We start from the raw sequence: 21,853 nt of genomic DNA, 5'->3' as shown, positions 1-21,853 counted from the left end.
TAGGTGCCCTGCCACCTAGCTGAATCCTCATTATCAAAGACAGGCACCTACATTCGCTATAGATTAGAAGAGAAGACTTTAATGCCAAAGAATGAAGTTTAAAACAGCCAGTGCATTAACTGGGAGCTGCCTACTCAAGCCTGCCAAGAAACTGTCAAAGAAAACAGCATGGTTTAAGACTTGGTACTCTTGAGTATTAATGGGAACAGGGGCTGAAGCTAAAGTTTTCCTACTTCCAACTTCGCACCCTTTCCAATACCCCATGTCTACAAGTATCTTAAGTTATTAATTCCATAAATAATAGGAAATCACTTCTCTCCCCTCTTTCCTTTACCCAATGACTATTTATTTCAGCAGAGCAAAGCAGCTGCAATACAAACCACATGATTCATGCCCAAGAATTCTGCTAGGGAGTGGGAGATAAATTCAAATGCTATCAGAAAGAAAAATTTACACTTCACTCTTGCACATCTGCAATGAATATGCTACCACTGCTGCCCAATGGAGAAGAGAGGTCCACTACCACCTTCTTCCTTCCTCCCTCCCTGTATATTTGAGGCTAAAGAGTATTTGAGACCCATCAGACAAGACAGTCTACATGGATAATAAAAGAAATATTCATTCAAACTTTGCTTACAGAAAAAAGTGGTAACTGAGGATATTCTGAGAGCCTTGATGAGAACCCGGGGGACACACAGATGATTCTGGCACTCATTTCTGTATTTCATAGAATCATAGAATAGTTTGGGTTGGAAGGGACCTCTACAGGTCATCTAGTCCAACCCCCCTGCCATGGGCAGGGACATCTTCAACTAGATCAGGTTGCTCAGAGCCCCGTCCAACCTGACCTGGAATGTTTCCAGGGATGGAGCATCCACCACCTCACTGGGCAACCTGTGCCAGTGCTTCACCACCCTCAGCGTCAAACATTTCTTCCTTACATCTAGTCTAAATCTACCCCCCTTTTGTTTAAAGCCATTCCCCCTTGTCCTGTCGCAACAGGCCCTGCTAAAAAGTTTGCCGCCATCTTGTTTATAAGCCCCCTTTAAGTACTGATAGGCTGCAATAAGGTCTCCCCAAAGCCTTCTCTTCTCTAGGCTGAACAACCCCAACTCTCTCAGCCTTTCTTCATAGGAGAGGTGTTCCATCCCCCTGATCATTTTTGTGGCCCTCTTCTGGACCCGCTCTAACAGGTCCACATCCTTCTTACGCTGAGGGCTCCAGAGCTGGATGCAGTACTGCAGGTGGGGTCTCAGCAGAGCAGAGGAGAGGGGCAGAATCACCTCCCTCGACCTGCTGGCCACGCTTCTTTTGATGCAGCCCAGGATACGGTTGGCCTTCTGGGATGTGAGCGCACATTGCCGGCTCATGTCCAGCTTTTCATCCACCAGTACCCCCAAGTCCTTCTCGGCAGGGCTGCTCTCAATCCCTTCATCCCCCAGCCTGGATTGATATCGGGGGCTGCCCCGACCCAGGTGCAGGACCTTGCACTTGGCCTTGTTCAACCTCATGAGGTTCTCATGGGCCCCCTTGTCGAGCTTGTCCAGGTCCCTCTGGATGGCATCCCATCCCTCAGGTGTGTCAACCACACCACTCAGCTTGGTGTCATCTGCAAACTTGCTGAGGGTGCACCCGATCCCACTGTCTAGGTCATTGATGAAGATATTGAACAGTACTGGTCCCAATACAGACCCCTGCGGGATGCCACTTGTCACCAATCTCCATCTGGACATTGAGCCATTGACCACTACCCTCTGGATGCGACCATCTAACCAATTCCTCACCCACCGGACAGTCCACCCATCAAATCCATAGCTCTCCAGTTCAGAGAGAAGGATGTTTTGGGGGACCATGTCAAAGGCCTTACAGAGGTCCAGATAGACGACATCTGTTGCCCTTCCCATGTCCACTGATGTAGTCACTCCATCATAGAAGGCCACTAGGTTGGTCAGGCAGGACTTGCCCTTGGTGAAGCCATGCTGGCTGTCTCGAATCACCTCCCTGTCCTCCATGTGCCTTAGCATGGCTTCCAGGAGGATCTGTTCCATGATCTTCCCAGGCACAGAGGTGAGTCTGACTGGCCTGTAGTTCCCCGGCTCTTCCTTTTTCCCCTTTTTAAAAATGGGGGTTATGTTTTCCCTTTTCCAGTCAGTGGGAACTTCACCGGACTGCCACGACTTCTCAAATACAATGGATAGTGGCTTAGCAAGTTCATCCGCCAGTTCCTTCAGGACCTGCGGATGGATCTCATCGGATCCCATGGACTTGTGCACCTTCAGGTGCCTTAGATGGTCTCGAACCTGGTGTTCTCCCACAGTGGGCGGCTCTTCATTCTCCCAGTCCCCACCTTTGCCTTCCGCAGCTTGAGCGGTGAGGCTCGACCACTTGCCAGTGAAGACCGAGGCTAAAAAAGTCATTGAGTACCTCTGCCTTCTCCGTATCCCAGGTATCCAGGTCTCCTGTTATCGTTCCGGAGAGGGCCCACATTTTCCCTCGCCTTCCTTTTATCCCCAACGTAGCTATAGAATCTTTTCTTGTTGCCCTTGACGTCCCTGGCCAGATTTAATTCTGTCAGGGCTTTAGCTTTCCTAACCTGATCCCTGGCTGCTCGGACAATTGCTCTGTATTCCTCCCAGGCTACCTGCCCTTGCTTCTACCCTCTGTAGGCTTCCTTTTTGTGTCTGAGTTTGTCCAGGAGCTCCTTGTTCATCCACGCAGGCCTCCTGGCGTTCTTGCCTGACTTCCTCTTTGTTGGGATGCATCGCTCCTGAGCTTGGAGGAGGTGATCCTTGAATATTACCCAGCTTTCTTGGGCCCCTCTTCCCTCCAGGGCTTTGTCCCATGGCACTCCGCCAAGCAGATCCCTGAAGAGGCCAAAGTCTGCACTCCTGAAGTCCAGGGTAGCGAGCTTGCTGTGCATCCTCCTCGGTGCCCTCAGGATCTTGAACTCCACCATTTCATGGTCACTGCAGCCCAGGCTGCCCTTGAGCTTCACATTCCCCACCAGCCCCTCCTTGTTGGTGAGAACAAGGTCCAGCATAGCACCTCTCCTCGCTGGCTCCTCTACCACTTGGAGAAGGAAGTTATCATTGATGCATTCCAGGAACCTCCCGGATTGCTTATGCCCTGCCGTGTTGTCCCTCCAACAGATGTCAGGGTGGCTGAACTCCCCCATGAGGACCAGGGCTTGTGAGTGTGAGGCTGTTCCTGTCTGTCTACAGAGGGCCTCATCCACTCGGTCTTCCTGGTCAGGTGGCCTGTAGCTGACCCCCACCATAATGTCACCTGTCCCTGCCTTCCCTTTAATCCTGACCCATACGCTCTTGGTCAGCTCCTCATCCATCCCCAGGCAGAGCTCCATGCACTCCAGCTGGTCATTGACATAGAGGGCAACACCCCCCCTCGTCTCCCCTGCCTGTCCTTCCTAAAGAGCCTGTATACTATTTTTTTTTTATTAAGTTGACGAGGACTGTAAGAAAATCACACATGAATATGGAGAGACAAGCAAGGAGCTCTCCCTGGGCTCTTGTGGAGCTGGGCAAAGGCATTCCTGTATTCCTTTCTTCTGTGGGAGCCAGCAGTAAAAAACCAAAGGAAACACTTTCACACAAAGTACATATGACTATCTAGCCATTACTTATGGGAATGATCCAGACATATTTAGGACCTCCTGAATTAAATATAGTCTAAATTTGGTAAGAAAAAATAGGATCTGGAGGTACAGGCTGCATACATCTAAACTCTCCTATATTCCAGACACCCTAAACATCTTCCTCAGATTTTAACGTGTGATGAATACAGGTGCTGATATGAACGAATCCTTATTCTAAATTTTATTACAGCATGCACACATGGTATAGCAATGTATTAAGTTACATGTCTGTGCATGACACAGCTGTCTTACACAGTCTTTAAAAAAAAAATAGTATTTGTATTGCTTGCAAAAGCTATTCACTTTTTTCCCCAAGAACAGGTAACATAACATATCGTAGTGGAGGGTCCATTAATTATCTCTGCTAATGCCCTGTCTAAAATTTTGGGTATAGTTCCCCATTAGACAAATGAGGACCATTCTTAAGTTCTCCTCTGTGGTGGCCTGTGTGTTCTAACCTTTGATACACTAGCAACAAAACCTCACAATTTTGTTAAGCCAAGAGGCAGCAGATAATGAACGTGCATTCACTGTCAAGATCCACAGTTTCCACAGTAGCTGGGCTTTCTGATTTCCACCTTGTTGACAAAAATATCACTGCAAATTCAGGTAAGATGGTCATACTGAATGATGTATTTTTGATCAAGAGGGTATAACCACAGGTTATCACCAACATGGGGTTTAAGATGTGATTGTGAAAATGTTTTTTCTACATATAAATACCAATATAAATATCAATATCTCCTTTAAAATTTGATGGTTTAAGTTTTAGGTTTGTTTCCCCTACACACCCCCCCTTGCAGGTTTTTTTGGTCATTAGGAAATAAGAAGTCATCATATTAAGTTTCCCCAAATGGGAGAAGGGTTTCTGTTCGCATTAGGATACAGGTTTCACTGAGCAGATTAAAAAAATGCTATAAGACAGTACTTGTGGCAGTTGCATGGTCACTTGATACAGAGAAATACAGAAAAATCAGTTAAGAATTGATTTTGAAGTGGTGCAGATCAATCAGTCAGAAGCCTGATATGAATGTGACTCTACAGAAATTCCACCTTTTGGAAAAATAAGTGAATGATGAGAAGTGAACTGGGCTCCCTTTTTTACTGGAGAGGCAGTATGAGACAGCCACGACACCCTGACATCATGGGGAAAATGACTTCTAGTGAGATGATGAAATTTTACTGAGCTGCCATCAAATATTTAGGTGCACAAAAGCAGTCAGATCAAGAGAAAACTTCGTAACTGATAGCTCACAGATGCAGACCCCAAACATAGAACAATCTCTAAAACTAAAATTATTTATGTCCTGTCTCCATCTTGAAGGTACTGGAATTAATGGTAAAAGTTCACTTAAATCTTCATCACAGGGAACAGCTTCTGAAGGACATTTACAGTGTACTATAAGACTTCAAAATATGTTTGTCATCTATAGGAGTAACATATCATTACTAAATCTCAAATTGGATCTCCATATTCCTAATGTTCATAAAACTTCAAAATATAAGAAAAGTTCTATAAAATTCTGTATCTTCAATTATTTCAAGACATGTTCTTTCTTCTAGTATATTTAAAATTGAACTAAACAGTATTCAAAGCCTTATCCTGAGGTGTTTTTAAAAAGTCAAGTTCTTTGAACATGAGACAAAAATCACATGAACAATTTTGGGAGAGAATAAACAACCACTTGCAAAATAACCAGCTACTTTTCCAAAAATTAAGCTCTTGACAATGTAGCACTCAGCACAACAACATGATTATTTTCTGAAATGTAGCACAAACTCAGAAGAATCAGCTGTCAGAACATCAAGTTAATTAAAAAAAGGATAACTTCAGAGGTCTCAAATATTTATGTAGTGAGACTCTGGAGTTTGATTTTGACAGTTGTACAAAGGTCATCATCACACTATGCTTTTAAAAACTATTGCATGTTGCAATCTCTTCCTCTGAATTTTATTTAATGCAATTATTTTGGAATCTTAGGGGGTTTTGTGGGGTGGGGTTTTTGGGTTTTTTTTGTTTGTTTTTCCTTTTCTTCGTGACATCTACAAAGAAAGCTTCAGATTACTGTGCTATGGGAAATTTACAGGCTAAAGTCATTCAAACATGTTCAAAGACCATCTCTAAACAATGTCACAACAATCTGCTTCAACAATCTGAAGATACTTCTGTACAATTACCATTACATATTGGTATGTTAGTGTTCTTTTCTATTCTGAAAGACTGACATCAATGAAAAAAGCTACATTTTGTTGCTTCAAAGCTCTTCATAAAAATACCAAAAAAACTTTTCACTGGAGGTACAGCCTTGCATAGGCTGCTCCCTACATAATCAGTCTTGAGACTGTTTACATGATTCTTACCTGTTCATCAACATAATCATCTATTCTTTTCTGGCATTCAAGCCATGCTTCAGCAACTTGACCCATTTCCTGTTCCAGCTGATGATACCTTTGTAGCAAGGTACTATACATATCTTCACTACAGGAATCGTGTGTTGTTCCAAGCCTAAAAGTTCAAATAGCACTTGTTATAGAAGAGACATTTCACTGAAAAACCACGCTTTTAAGTTCTGCCAGCCAAAAAAGTGTTGCTAAAGTGCAGTTATTGATACACCTAGGCCCACGTAGCTGCTTGTACCCCAAAACTGAGTATTTTTAGTCATTTTTCAAAAAATATCCAACAATTGCTTGTTCCAATGTTCTGTAACCAACAATAGCAAGAATGTGGGAAGTGCAACATTTCTAGAACCTCTTTCCCATGAGCAACCAGATGTCAAACCTACTGAGCTGTATTTATTCAAATTTTGTTGCTTGATATATTTATCCTTCCAAATTCTATGGGCTAAATATACATGTTGACTATTTACTGAAGGGCTATATAGTAAAAATAAAGCCAGAAGCTTGTTCATCAGAACTCTCGTGATGAATGCTAAAAAGATTACTAGACGAGTTGGAGTTCCAGCTGGGAAAAGTGCTGTAGAATGAGGCAAGTGAGATAATTTGGTTGCATGCAGTTATCTACTATCCCTCAAGTGGCATCAAGTTCAAAATGTGGTTATACCATTCACTGATGACTGTCTCTGTAAGGAGCCCCAGAAATAGGAGACAGATTTACCTTCCTTTCTACTACTACATTTTTGTACAGCAAATTCCTTTTAAAAAAAAGAAAAAAATCTATTAGAGTGCATCATCCCAATGATTCTTAAGTAAATAAGCAAACTCCCAAAATCTTGACTTCAGAAATAAAGAAAAAGACAAAATTTTTTCAATAATGTGTGTTTAAAGCACATTGAATTGTAATGACCTGTAAATTGACACAAATAAACAGAAGCTTTTCAACATTTCTCCTACTCAGTAATTAAGAGAAAACTGGTTGGTAGTTAATTAGGCACAGAGGTTGTGTGGTGAGTCAAAGCCAGTACCAAAAAACAAACTTCAAGTATCTCAAAACTTGACATTTAAGCCCAGTTCAGCATTTCAAGGAGGTTTCTTATAGATTTCCATTGCAACAGGATGCTAACCCAATCTAAGAAGTACACAGTCCTGCCTATCATCTGGCAAAGAACCAAGCCCTTAATTTTAACATGGCAATTAAATATAATGAAGAGCTGAGCAAACAGACAACTCAGCAAGCATTAAGTTACAGCTGTTAGCATGGACTTTGCCAATAAATTCAAGTTTGTTTTATTTTGTTGTTTTTGCTAAGAACCTGCAACACAACCACTTTAGAAGGGCGCATAAGCAATTCTGCACATTAAAAACTTGGGAAGTCCATGCTTGGTAGAGTACAAGAAGCAGTTTAAAGGGATACAGTGACTTTAGGATACAACACTTTCTCACTATCAGTGCAAACACTGTCAATTCCTCTTACTAGATCACGATTTACTACTTTTCTTGAAGCCCGTGTTTCTGGTATTATGCAATTATGTGAAATTCTGATCCCTACTGTACGGAAGTCAAGAATTTGTTCTCATAACTGCTGCTGAGTAGTACTATTCTTTCACACACTAGTTGTGCACAAAATCTTTTTTAAATACGCTCTCAAGTTAGAAGCAAAGGAACTTCTTTTTTTAAAATTTAGATAAGCAATGTAAATGCAATGGCATTTACATTTTCAAATTTTATCGTGACTCTTGAGTAAAGGTTAACATGCTACTAGTAAATACACTTTCACTCCCGAGGCAAGTATAAAGCAACAGTCTAGGTAATATTTCAGCCCTGTAAAGAGAGGTGGAATATATTCCTGGACTGCAGTAAAAAAAAGGTAATAAAAAAAAAGCATCACACATACATAAAACTTAACAAGAATTGCTTACTTGTTAACCCAGAACCCAGAATTTTTTGGTCAACAGCATTTAACTGAAGCTGTGCATATACCCTGAACACTGTCCCATCCCATACAAGGAAAGCAAAGAGGACAGAAAAGCCCAAGGACAGAAAAGCCCTAGGTATCCATTAGTTACTTCATTACCAAACCCCAATAAAGCAGTCCCATTGAATGTAGGTGGCGTGTCAGTGGTTGCATGTAATCAAAAGCATCCTAACCCAAGAAAGATATTTAACATCTAAGAAACCTTTCATACAGACACCTTCATCAGGAAGCACTAGTCAGTCACCTACAAAAGGACTGGATTTCCTTAAATACTGATTATGAAAATACAGCCTTATGAAATGCTGTGTCAGATCTAGAAGCCCTGCTGACTAATTAACTCTTGATAAGCATATGGACAGCTCTTACAGCTGGTCTGCAGATTGTACAACTGAGTGTGCCTCCTAAACAAACCAGAGGTGTTGACTAGGTAGCAGAACAAGATACAACACATTAAGACACTGGTAGTTTAACCTGAGTAGATGACCAGTCCTGTGAAATACTGACACAGCTGATCTATCAGCTGGTAACCTCCACCCCCACAAGACTGCTATGTTTAAACCTCCCTAAGTGAACATCTTTTCTAGTCTGACATCCGATAAGCATCCTTGGAACTAACCACAGCACACCAACTATGTATTTTGACAAAGCCAGAGATACACAAACGATTTAGTGATTTAAATAAGGGGTGAGAGAAAAGGTTAGCACCCAAAATCTAAGTGAAGCTGAGATGCCAAAACGCCATTTCACATTTCTTCTTCCAGAAGAGAAAACAGTGAGGCCAATGCTCTTTTGTAAAGAAACTCTGGCAACACCTTCTTTACTGCACGCAAACGATTCTCTGCTGCCCAAATGATCAGGGAATAGGCTGATCCCTACTTCTCCATGTGAGGCCTCTCTGATGGAACATTCCTCCACCAATTCCCAATAGAAGGCAGATTATCCTCCAGAAAATATCTTAGGAAATGCTACCTAATTCTCTTACTTCAAGACCCGGAGAACTCAGCAGTAAAATCCTAGGAGTCCATGAAAACGTAAGCAATCTATGTTTACCAAAGAAAAATAAGACATACACTATATAAACTAGAAACCATGGAACAGAAAGCTTGTGTTGAACCTCTCCTTTCAAAAAGGCTCATGTGAATCAATCTAGGCAAAACCACAGTTTATGTGAAACACCTTTAAAGCTATTTAGGGAACACAGATGTACCGGAAAAGAAATTCCTGCAGGAAGAGATTCTGACTTCATCATATTTAAGCCTTGAAGGTAGCTGCCACTACAGTGAAGTTCTGCAGAGAAACACCTTCTGTTGCTCAGACTTTAATTGCAGTAGCACTTGAGAACAACAGATAAATGAAAACAATCCAATGCTTTTGTCAAGAAATGACCATAAGCTTCACTAAGACCATTCTCATCTCTGCAGATGAAGGCAACAGAAACAGTCTTGATATAGCCCGGATTGCTGGAGTAAGAGATGCAGAGAAGCCTTGTCAAGAAGCGTGGAGATGACCGAGGGATACAGTGTCAGTGACAGTGGTACCGGGAAGTCAAACACAGATCACTGTATGCGATTGAACAACATGCTATTGAACATAGCAACAGGATTACCTGCCTGGAGGGGGGGAACAAAAAAAAAGAAAAGAAAAAGAAAAAAAAAGTCTTTCGGTACCAACCCAGTTGCATGTAAACCAATTAGACAAGTTATTCAGAGGGATCTTAGATTTCTTGCTGAGCCCATTGACAATTAAGCTTTCTTGCTTTCCTTTCCAGTATCCACTAGCAAAAGGAGAACTCAGAAATTTCTTTATTCACTGTGAGCAACGTCTCTTGTGACAGACTTAATCAAACTGCTCTTGTAGCATGGAAAAATACCCGAGACCATACCTTTAAAACACACGTATTCAAAACATAAAAGTCTTCATCAGAAACAAGATTGAGAGGTCAACACAAACCATCCATGACTGTACTTTGAAAGTGTTCAGACTTGGGATAAAGAATAAAGTTTCTATGAACTAATACCTCTTCCCTAAAGAAACCAAACACTTTGCAAGTACACAAGTTACAAGCAGAGCAACCTTGCTAACAAAATATACATTCTAAAGCCCCAGGAAATGCAACATGCCATCAGACCTACAAGCACATAGCAAGGGATTTTGTTTCTTTTGCTTTCTCCAATGAAAAGATTGCTTAAAACTCCAAATTAAGTTATTTGTGTACTGTGGGAAGCATGAAGGCATTGAGGCTTTAATTCGTTTGTAGAGCTGTAAAGACAATAGCAATGCTTGATGACAAGTAGAACCAGTACTATTCAGTCATACCATCAGCATTTTCATAGGATGCTGTCATTTTACTAGGTAACCTACAAGTAAGCAGATTAGGACAGTAATTCTCCTGACAAACAAGTTGTGACAGCAGCCTGCTCAATCAACAATACTGTTTTCAAGACAGATCAACAAGGATTTTTACCTATTAAACTGTAGAAGCAGCAGAGAATTTTTTTTTTGTAGACACTGTGGTTGCAAACGTGGGTTTTGATTTCTCCTTTAAATTACACAAAAAAAGTTAAACTCTACCTTAGCTGTGACACCAATGTTGGCAAGCTATTCTGCAGGAGTGGCTCAGAAAATACCAGATTTTCAAACAGATGCTTATTGTGCAATTCCCATGTCACCTGAAATTTCTTCAAATGTTCATTTTCCTACAAAGAAAAAACAACCAGAAATAAGCCAGAGTTAAGAGGCAGGGGGAAATCTCTGTCCAAGGCAAGAATTTTTTTTTAAATATAGTTTCCAACCTACAGGCTAGATTATCCAGCTCAGATCTTACCCAGTTTTAATATCCAGAAACTCAGAATTTAAGTAATTCTTTTATGACTTAAATAACCATAGCTTCATTCCTTGTTTTTCTAAATTATTGTGGATTTGGAAAAAAAAAGAAAAGTAAGACTATATTGTTGAAAGCTTCCATTCATTTCTGCACTGAAAGATAGCTTATGATCTGAACCAGTTATCCTCAGGTTTTCTTGTCAAACAATTGTCTATCTCTGATTATTTTTCAGTTCTTTGAACTTACCTAGTCACAGACACATATGATAGCAAGCTATAATCTTTATTCAAAACTGACAGAAATCACGTAAACGGTTCTAAGTACAGCTTCAAAAATGAAGTTTTCTAAATAGACAAGAGACTAACAGCTTCTCTAGTAAGCAGAATGTTTTTCTATTTGAGGTTATTTAACACATAATTGCATATAATTTCAAAGTCTAAAACTTAAATCTATTATTATCAAAACATAAGAATCAAAGACAGGTGTAATATTTTTTCAAGTCAGTAAGTTTTCCCCACATAGAGCCAGCAGTACGCAGGTTTTCTAGACCAGGACTCCCACAGACAGCAAAATTAAATGCAAGTGTTCTGGCTATCAGATCAGCAAGTGAGCCCTATGCGCTATAACCTTGAGTACCCAGAAATACCAGAATACTCTGGAATTTCAAAGTTTTGTTAAGCATAGTGGGTTAAAAAACAAACACACATTTATATCAGACCTAAACACGAGACTATCAGTATTCAAAAAAAGAATCGAGTTTGGAGTTTTATTATTATTTAAGAAGGATGGGTAGTTTTTTTTCCGAGTTGCACAAGACACATGTAACCTTTCACTTTGAATATTATGTCTTTAAAATATTTAAAATTTCTTTAAATTGCTAATAATTTCTGAAGAGTCAACACTGAGAAAGGTTGATTTCCTAAGCAATTTCCATATTATGCTGTGAACAAAACAGTCAACACTTATCTACAAAACCTTGTATATCAGATTGCGCAGAGTACAATATTTCTCAAAGAAATACCAGTTAAGTTTTCCCTTCTAGTCTGCTATACTGTGTACTCAAGGACTCTTCTGTACTGACCACAGTCTCTCCAGCTTGCTCTCAGCATAATCTGTCATTCCCTGGTGGGGCACAAGGCTTTAGTTTCTGCTGTTGAACTTCGCTAGTTAGCTGGATTCCTTTGAAAGGAAGGACAACTGTCCATAATTTCATTGAGAAATTAGTTCCTCACAGTTGGAGGTTCAATGCATTATATGCCTTTGCACAGCATGCTACGTGCAAAGGTTTTACCTTTAAAAGGAAGGCTGCACTAAGTTTAGAGATCTTGACTGCCTTTTGTGTACTTCAGCTGAAAAGATTCCTTCTTCCACAGTGCACTGGTATCTTGAGAGAGAACAACCATGCACACTGAAAAGGCTAGTGACCCTACTACCTGTACTGAAAGCTGTGACATACTACTCCATTTAATAAGAAGGTTATTTATTAAGTCTAAGAAATGTATGACAAAAGACAGTATCCTACATTCCCACATTTCAGTTTCTGAATGTCACAGTTTAGTAGAAAGAAGTTTTCAGTACTTACTGGGCTGCAGAAGGAAAAGGACAAGAAAAGTCTGGGGTATTTTGTGTTTTCTTATGCTTTGTTTTTTAAAAGAGAATAGGAATTTTATTTTACTTTGAATTTTGTCAGAAAAGGGGTAGATTAGGGAGTTCAAGCATCTTCTGTCTCTTCATGGCCATTCTCTCTCTCTCTCATGCCTGCTAAGTTTTCATGTTTACTAGTTCACAACAATCACCGGGGGGGGGGAATTAAAAGATTATTTTCTGACCAGCTGTGTAATTCTGGCACTAACGGGTTCATTATTGGTGGATCTACTTTGAGAAAGCTAACATTTGTACTGTAATCCATCCGCTTTTCAGCTGAACAAGTTTCTAACTTCCAATGTAACTCAACCTGAAGAGCAATCTCCTCCCAAGCATCTTGTTAGAGACTTGATGACTATTAAAAGCAGCCAATAAACTGGAGATGGCAGTGACCTCACGACTGTATCTAAGTGATAAAGCTGGGGAAGACAATACAGACAACAGGAAATACAGAGCACTGACAACAGAAAAAAGCATCAGATATGTTCAAGTTTCTTAATAGAAACATCTTCCTGCTTTGCCAATTCAATTTTACTAACAGCCCTACCTCAGTAATGACACTCTGCTTCTCCTCCATTTTATATCCTTCTCACCTGTGGCCATCATAGTCTTGCTACTGCCTATTCTTTTCCTCTCTTTAGATACCCAGTCACTTTCAGCTAATTGGCAATAAAATCCAAATTTACCAGTTTACCCACTTTGGTTTTTTTTGCTTGCGCAAAGTTTACATAAGAAAAGGGATGTACAGGAAAGGATTATTAACAAAACAGAATTAATAACCTTCTCAGCCCTTAAACAAATAGAATTACAGAATTTGTTTACTGTATTACTCACTCATGATGGACAGTTACTCAAGAAGATATTTTTAAGGCTATTGCTTATTTTCTACCGGACAATATAATCCCAAGTCTAACATCATAATTAGTTGACAAAAAAAGCATTTAAGAAAGAACATAGCAGATTAATTCCAAGACAAGAGATCACCTTTTCAAGTAGCCATTCTTGCTTATAAATGAAAAGAAAAATTGAACATTGAAACAATCTAAGTTAGTGCTACACATAAAAGTTTGTGTCCTTTAAACACGGTTGTCAAGAGACCATTAAAGATTGAGAGGTGTTTCTCACATTTGCAAAGGCGTTATCTAAAATTTTGTATATCTGCTTAAAGATTAGTTTCAGAGTAAGTGCCACAAAGAGCATCCCACCTTTTTCTTTACAAACAAAAGGTAATTTCATCAATTCACTGTAAGAAATGCCTAATCTACATTTCTGAAGAATTTGCATTTTCAGAATATCCTTGTCTCCAAGCATGCAGACATAAAAAACCTTGCATTTTACAAGTCACAGAAGACACCTGAAAGGGCCCAGAACACCTCTGCTAGCATTACCCCTAGCAAGTAGAAGCATACAGGTTATTTTTTCAGTCTTACCAGAGTAACTAGAAAGGCGCTGATTGTACATGCTGCCTGACAGAGTGCACTGTATTCTTCAAGTAGGAGTGAGATGAACTGATGTGCCTGTGGTGGCCCTTGTATTGCTAATGTTGATGCAACTTTAGATCCCAGTGACAAGTGTCTGAGCAGACGAACCTTCATTTCAAGCACATATTCTCTAGCTTGCTGTTCCAACCGTTGGTAAAGCTGATATGGATCTCTTTCACAAAGCCTGTATTTTTACAATATTTGTGGAAAAAAAACACCCACATGTAATCAACAATTTTTACTTTCCTAAAAATATTTACCAGTTACCATCATAGTCACCAAAAAGAAACAGTGTCTAGGGTTTACAGAACTACCTTAAACCTGGGAGAACACAGTCCAGTTCCCTACTTTTACACTGTGGAATTGAGCTCCTGTGTAGCTTTAGGACTAGGATGCTTGCACACCTGAGGAACAAATTAATTTAGGACCTCAGTATTTCACTTCAACTTGTGAGCTAAAAAAACCTTTACTCAATTTGCATACAACCCGACAGACACTTAGCCTCTTCAGACAAGCTTCTTTACAACTTCTCCATGTTCTTATATACAGCTCTTGTAAGTGTCCCAGTTGGAACAGCCAGACCTAGGCCTGATTAATATCCTGTTGAAGGACAGGCCTTTACTTCAAGCCATTGAAAGAGCTTGACCTGTTAGGCAGCCAGAACATGCCTAAATACATACTAACCAGACTGGACTCGGTGACTGCTTTGGGGGACCCTTCAGTTGTTGAGCTGAACTGAAAGAAGACATTTAATACAATTACCAAACTTTTAAGACACTCATTCATTAAACTCCTCACCTTCATCAAGAGTTTCTTACCCCAAGTTGCAGATCTGTACAAGGACACTTTTTGCACCTTTTATTGAAGCCATGCCACTGCATAGCAGAGGTATGGGATTCACAGGGCCATAAAGAATGTCCTTCAAGGAACATGACTTAGGGCACTCTACTATGGTAGTGCCTGAGCTGCAATCATTACAAATGATTGGTGTGGTTTTTTATTATTATTTTTTAAAATCTAGAATAGGGCCCAGAATCGGGGACTCATTTGTTCCAGGGAAGCACACTAACACTGAAGCTCCTGAACCATACTGCCCTCTATTCCCTCTCTGTTCAGCCACTCAATACCTGCAAGACTTGACACTGTAAGACACAGCTTCAAAGAGTCAGGGCTTCCTGCTAAGGACAGCATACAGCTGACTAGGTCTGATACTCTCCTGGAGTTGAGACATGGGTTTGAACCACCTCACACAGAAGAAAACTGAACATGATGGCTGCTTTGAAGCACTTTAGAGTGAAATTGTACTATTTAAAGTCCTGTGCATAGAGTTTAAGCACTTGCCTCAGGTTTTTTACAGCACAGGGAGGTAGGGAAGAAGAAAGGGATTAGATAAGTACTTCAGAGTTAGATGAATAAAAGTCTGCTGCTATCTAGTCCCTGCTCTTCCCTCATCGCTCACAAAATAGAGTACTATCATATTGCCATAAAGTGTTCCAACATACAATAGGAACAGTACTTGACACCACTACTTATTTTCAAGTAAGTAGACCAGACAGTCCATTTCTTGCCAGCTATGTCTAACAGAGCTGAGCATGGAATTAGGAATTTCTGCTTTTTAAACATAGATTTACTTGGCCACAGCATGATCTTTGGCATGCTACCTACATGTTTGTTTGGTGTTTTTTTTGTTTTGTTTGTTAGGTTTTGTTTGTTTGGTTTTTATACTTTCAATATCTACATTGACTAGCTTTGTTAAAAAATTTTGCATGATATTAGCACCATGGACTGGACATACTGGTGTCTGCTCAAACACCGTATCCTAATTTTATTTCATACTTTGGAGACCATAAGGAACTCGAGTGAAAAGTAATCATATTGACATTTCAGGTTTCCTTCTTTGAGATCCTGTTTCTGCCTTTGTATTTTAATAATCTCTCTCAAAAGCGAAAAACAGTTCTAGAGAAATCAAAGCTCCTAAGTACATAAGAAAGGTACATAGTATGTGTTCCAATTTCCAAAATTTTTCCATTAAAGAGAAACTGCATAAAAATAAACAACCATTTTAGCTGTGATTCAGCTTTAATTACCTACACACTATGCAACATTTAAGCATCTTTGATTTCAAAATCTACGCTGCATGTTTTGACCACTTAAATAAACAAAATGTGACTAATAGGGAGGCATACTATATTACTCTACATTTACACAACTCATGTTCAAAACACTCAGTTTTTATATAACAGAAGTGCAATAAGCTTATTTAATTATCTATTAAGGCTGATTCAGGAGTATAGTCATATAAAGAGCAATGCTAGATGATTATAATCTTTCAAAAGTTTACCTCGCCAGAATTTAGCTTCAACTAGAAACTCCACATAAGAACTACATTTTCTCAGACTAGTCAGACCTTAGTATATTAAGTACGTACAGAATCAAGGAGAGCAACTATTCCTTGACCACACGCTCAGTTAGACAGAAACTGAGATAAGCCTCCTGAAGCACTTCAAGGACAGCCACACCATTGTCAAAAGGAAAAAACCCACAACTGAGGATCTCATTAAGCACATCTTCAACTTCACACCTAGAAAAGCTACAATTTCAACTTCTGAAATGAGAAGGAAGTTCTCGGAATCCGCCTCATCTAGTGATCAATGGCCAGTATTACTTTTTTTTTTTTTAAATAAGTCTCTTCTAGCTGTTACAACTACAGTAAGATACAAGCACTATTATAACTCAGGTTAGTTCGACAAGGTAAGACTTTCATGCGGGGCAATTCAAACTAAACAGTGCCTTATTAATAATAATAATAATCTCAAGGTCTTTTGAAGAATAAGATTTTGGGACCCTTCCATAATTATACATTAATATTCCTATTGCAAACAGCATATGAATTTAATAGCTTCCCATGCATTCAATCTAGCATTTAAAAATCCTGCATGAAATAGAATTGACTGTTCTGACTTTTCATTCTAGTGGAGAGGCAATCATTCCAAGCAACGAGACTTACAGATGGTAAATAATGTTCTATTAAAAAGCAATATTCCCAACTACTTAAAAACTAGTTTTGAAAATCCTCCTGGCAATCAATAGGTATTTTTCAAAGTGCTATACCTATCCACCAGCTCTTTCATTCCATCTTTATCTGGTACCAAAGATTGGTCTTGGTCATCTGCCAAAGGGGTCCCAGCTTGGCGATATATACACCGAACCATGTATCTTACTTCTGACCAGTAATTTTGAAGCTGCTGAGGTTCACGTTCAGGCTCTGCTGAATTTTCTCTGCAAATAATGACAAAAATAATTACTCTCTATTTGTGTATCGCATGGGTGTATTGATTCCTAGTATTCTAAAGATGTTCTTCAGGAAAAACAATGTACATCTGAAAATGCCTAAAATAAAGTACATGCCTAAAATAAAGTATAAAATTGGATAAAAGCTGCCATCCATAAGTTACTGTTATTGTCAGATAGCCTGTTTAAAGAGTTTAAGCATACACCAACAAATAGCTACAACACTGCTGACAGTCTGACTACAGACACCATGCTGTTGAGTTTGAATTCAGTTCTTACCTGCGCTCATTACAGGCCTCACAGTTACATGCTATGTCTGAAGGAGAGGAATTGCTAAGATCTGCAGCAGGCACCGTCTGTGCACCAACAGTTATTCTTCCTCCTCCTACTGATTCCTGCTGTGATCCACTGTTTCCAAGAGGCATGTGCAAAAGGAAATCTTGGCTCTGAAAGGAAAAATGCAGGTAGCCTTCAGGTTGTAAGGCAGAAGTCTGAAATGTTAATAGGTAGGCAATAATGTGGTAATTCTTAGTGCTGAATGTATTTTGGGAGGACACTCAACCAGGCACAAAGAATTTACCTTCAAAAAGCCTAATAAATGCAAGATATGGACTGAGAAAACCAATGATATAAAGAGAGCTTCATTTCTAATAACCAAAGTTTGTTGGTTATAATTATCACCTTTATGTACTCCAGCATAAACAATGAACTAAGCTAAAGGCTTGCATCATCCATGATTAATAAATAAATCATAAACTAGTAATATCTCCCCCATCTCTATTTGACAGTATGTTTGACTTTTGTAGTTCAACAATCCCTTCTAGCAAAAATCATAAGATCTCCGTGTTTATAACAGCCAGACATACTACTTCATAGTAATGGATGTTAGAAAGCTGCTGCCATTGGGAATGGATGCTCTCTCTTGTGTACAGTGCTGTTCAGTACTAGCAGATGACACAAACCACTCTCCCAAGGCTGCTGGTATTTTGGTCTCCAGTTTCTCTCCCTTCTCTGTGCTCCAGCCCCAGTACATACCATGCTTCACTCCTGCACCCTCCCCAGGTTGCCAGCAGCTTTCTGTGGCACCAGGCAGAGACCTCTCCCACATTAGGAGCATGACTGAAGGGGTTTTTTTGTGCTTCACCCCAGATCCTGGAGCAGGATGCAGACACAGGTCAAAACAAACCTCCATGCATTTACTGCCAACAGCATGACCAGCTACTGGGGATGGTGCTGAGGCAAACCAAGCTAGGTAATGAGAGCAACAGTGACCTGAACACAGCAGCATTTATAGCAAACCACTATACTCTGGCTTGCAGCGACTGATAACAGATTTTTTTTTTTAGCTCATTTTAGTTTTTTTTCCCAGCTGATTTCTCTAATTTGACTAGCCATCTAATCCATTTAGTTGCTTTAAGTCAAGCTTTCCAACTTGGAAAATCCTTTTGCTGTTTGCTTTTAAAAATTCCTCTTTAACTAAGAAAACAGTTGCCAAATTAAAAAAAATACTGTCAATTTTTATTTTACCTGGAGTATTTATAACTTAAAAAAACGTTTAGGAAGCAAATCCTGCCTTCCTTGCACTTGTAGGACACTTATTTTCTTTACTAGTTCATTAAACAGAGCTTAAATACGTCAAAAATTTTGACTCAACTGAACAATAATGTGCTTCAGTCTTGCTGTGCTTTGAACTCTCTAGGATGTGTTTACCATCAGACTACCAGTATAATTCCCTTAGATATAATCTCTTCTGATTAATTTTACTAACCCTTGTTAATAGCAAGAACAACAGTAAACACTAGTTGTATACAAGTGATATACTCTTAAATTTCCCTTACAAAAAAAACCTGTTAACTGTGCTTTTAACATGAGTTTAACAACATATGCTATACAAAGACAATCTTTCTTCACACCAATTTGTTTACTGAAATAAAAATCTTACGTGTCTATGGGCACGTGCACAGTCTGTTAGCTCTCTACAAGGAGATGTCAGCTGGAATCTATAACGCTTCCAATTATCGGAAGCGTGTGGCTTCCCAGATCAGTTGTGAAGATTTAGTTCTGCAGTACAGCATCATAGTTTACTTCTAATGGGATTTTGCTGGACCTGTCAATGAACTTTTTATATCTTTCTGCTACACTGAGCACAGCTCTTAAGTGAGGTTGAATTCTCATTTGAAAATATTTTTTAACACTGATTTAGAAAATAATCACAACTTGAAATACTAGCACCATGTATTAAATCAGTGTTTGCAGTGCTACAACAATTTTTCTTTGTTGTACGTATACTATGCAAAGTTGTGCTTCTTTATTTAAAAAAAATACAGAAGAGACAACAAAACTCAGACACATGCAGGAAGGTGGCAGTGCAACTGCAGTGACTCAAGAACACTACTAAAAGAACAAGGAAAATTCAGATAGCTTACTTCACAAAGGGGGAAAGTACACATGAGCAGACAGAGAACAGAAGTGTAATGATTAAAGTTGCATCAGTAAGAGAAGAAACAGAATTTAAGTAAAGGGGAAAAGGACAAAGCATGAGATCCAATAAATTGAAAGGGGGGAGAGGGGGGGGACGACACACCAAGGAACAAATCCAAGCCTTGCTCTATTCAAAAATCCAAAACTCAGGATCAGAACTCCTCATTTTTGGAACAACTTGCCTGTCCAGTTTAGCTCCTAGGCAAACCAACTCAAAATCTCCTAAAATACTTTCTAAGCATTTAGTTAAGTGGTTCCAAAGCACAAAGTAGCATTCAGCCCATAACAGCATATCTTCTTAGTCTACTGAATTGAAGTACTTCAACTTACCACAAGAGATTGCTCTATTGTAGCATGCCTTTCCTCCTTTTCGACTGTTCGTCGACAGTCTGGACACACCCACAGTGGAAGATGCAGCATATTGTTTGCTTTCGGAGATGTGGAAAGTGCTGTTTTGCTAGAATTTTTTATTCCGCTCTCTGAAAGCGAAGTATCTTTTCGTTCACTTCTACAAAGAAGACAATGCTCGCCAGTTGTATATGGTGCCCTTTGGCCCAAGCCAAAGGTAAATGGTGTCTAGAAATAAATGTTTTGATAGATAACTGGTTATTCACAGAATACGTACCAGAAAAACTTATTTGGAGATTTAAAAAAAAAACAAAACGTATTTTAAGTCATCATTAAATGGTGAATATTTGGAGTGTCCCAAGATCAAACACAGCAGTGTTAGTATCCATGTGGCAAACAATTCTGATTATGAATACACTCCCGTTTAAAAAGTAATGTTTTCAGGGAGCATGGACTACAGCCTTCCCCTCTAAAATAATTCAGCCTAGATGCAATAATCTAGTAAGTAAAATAAAAAAGGGATAGTACAGTTCCTTTTACTGTTGTCATTCTTAGAGATAAAAAGGAAAAAAAAGGACTTTGAAGTTCTGCGTCACCTCCTTTTTCAATATTAACTGAAACAAAGACATTTTCAGCTAAGCTTGTTACAAAATAAAAGATTTACTCAGTTTTTAACAAAACCAATCAGTAGGGTCTTAAAATCCACTATCAGCTATTGAATAAAGTAGACTTGGTAACTTATGAGGATAGAGGCAGTTCAAAACCTAATTTCTCTTCCAAGATGCTACTGTGCGTGAAGTTATGGTTCAGCCACAAAATGATTATTCACCAAGACTGATACTCAAAAACATGTCTAGCAGCACAAGCCAAACAGAACCCAACTTTACAAGACATAAGCAAAGTTACAATGAATGGAACTGTCCTGGTTTCGGCAGGGATAGAGTTAATTTCCTTTCTAGTAGCTGGTACAGTGCTGTGTTTTGGGTTTAGGATGAGAACAATGTTGAGAACACACCGAAGTTTTAGTTGTTGCTAGGTAGTGCTTACACTAGCCAAGGACTTTTCAGCTTCCCATGCTCTACTGACTGAGAAGGCTGGAGGTGCACAAGAAGCTGGGAGGGGGCACAGCCAGGACAGCTGACCCAAACTGGCCAAAGGGACATTCCATACCATGGGACGTCATGCGCAGTACATAAACTGGGGGAAAGCCGGCCGGGGGGACCGCTGCTCGGGGACTGGCCGGGCATCAGTCGGCAGGTGGTGAGCAATTGCATCGTGCATCACTTGCTTTGTATATTCTTTTATCATTATTGTTGTTATTTTTATTAATTTATTTCAATTATTAAACTGTTCTTATCTCAACCCATGAGTTTTTCTCACTTTCACTCTTCCGATTCTCTCCCCCATCCCACTGGGGGTGGGGAGAGTGAGCGATCGGCTGTGTGATGCTCAGTTGCCAGCTGAGGTTAAACCACAACTGGAAAAAAACATCTTGTAATGGCAGAATCACAGATTTGTCTGATTATATTACAGCTACCAGCTCTGCCTTAATTAGCAACATCTTCCATGTAAGCCTCAAAATAGTTAAATTCTTTCTCAAAGGAAAGGCAAAATTTAAATAAGTCATTCAAGCATCCCTCTAGATACTGCTCCAATCTCAATACTAACAAAAATACTGCTTTAAAGGGAGGCTTTAAAGCCCCTTTGTAGGGCTGAACAGCACAAGCACAGGTGAAAAGTTCTTTAGGGCAAAGGACTAG

The 21,853-nt window shown here is 39.6% G+C and overlaps 1 protein-coding gene across 3 annotated transcripts in view; it reads right to left on the bottom strand.

Annotated features, from left to right (window-relative positions):
• Positions 1-21,853, bottom strand: part of FAM193A (family with sequence similarity 193 member A) — an 87,507-nt gene that overhangs the window by 30,550 nt on the left and 35,104 nt on the right. For 2 of the 3 annotated variants that reach the window (XM_076335818.1, XM_076335819.1), the window contains 6 exons: positions 20,076-20,321; positions 17,544-17,710; positions 17,085-17,252; positions 13,923-14,157; positions 10,596-10,720; positions 6,014-6,158 (listed from right to left, as the gene is read on the bottom strand). In XM_076335818.1, coding sequence (XP_076191933.1) covers positions 6,014-6,158; positions 10,596-10,720; positions 13,923-14,157; positions 17,085-17,252; positions 17,544-17,710; positions 20,076-20,165 — 930 coding nt within the window. In that variant the 5' untranslated portion in view covers positions 20,166-20,321. Of the gene's footprint in view, positions 1-6,013; positions 6,159-10,595; positions 10,721-13,922; positions 14,158-17,084; positions 17,253-17,543; positions 17,711-20,075; positions 20,322-21,853 lie in introns of those variants that run through there. The other variant, XM_076335817.1, reaches the window with a different exon arrangement.

This window comes from Aptenodytes patagonicus, chromosome 4 (genome assembly GCF_965638725.1).
Source record: "Aptenodytes patagonicus chromosome 4, bAptPat1.pri.cur, whole genome shotgun sequence".
In the NCBI taxonomy this organism is placed as follows: Eukaryota; Metazoa; Chordata; class Aves; order Sphenisciformes; family Spheniscidae; genus Aptenodytes; species Aptenodytes patagonicus.
This window is presented reverse-complemented; position numbering and strand designations above follow the sequence as displayed.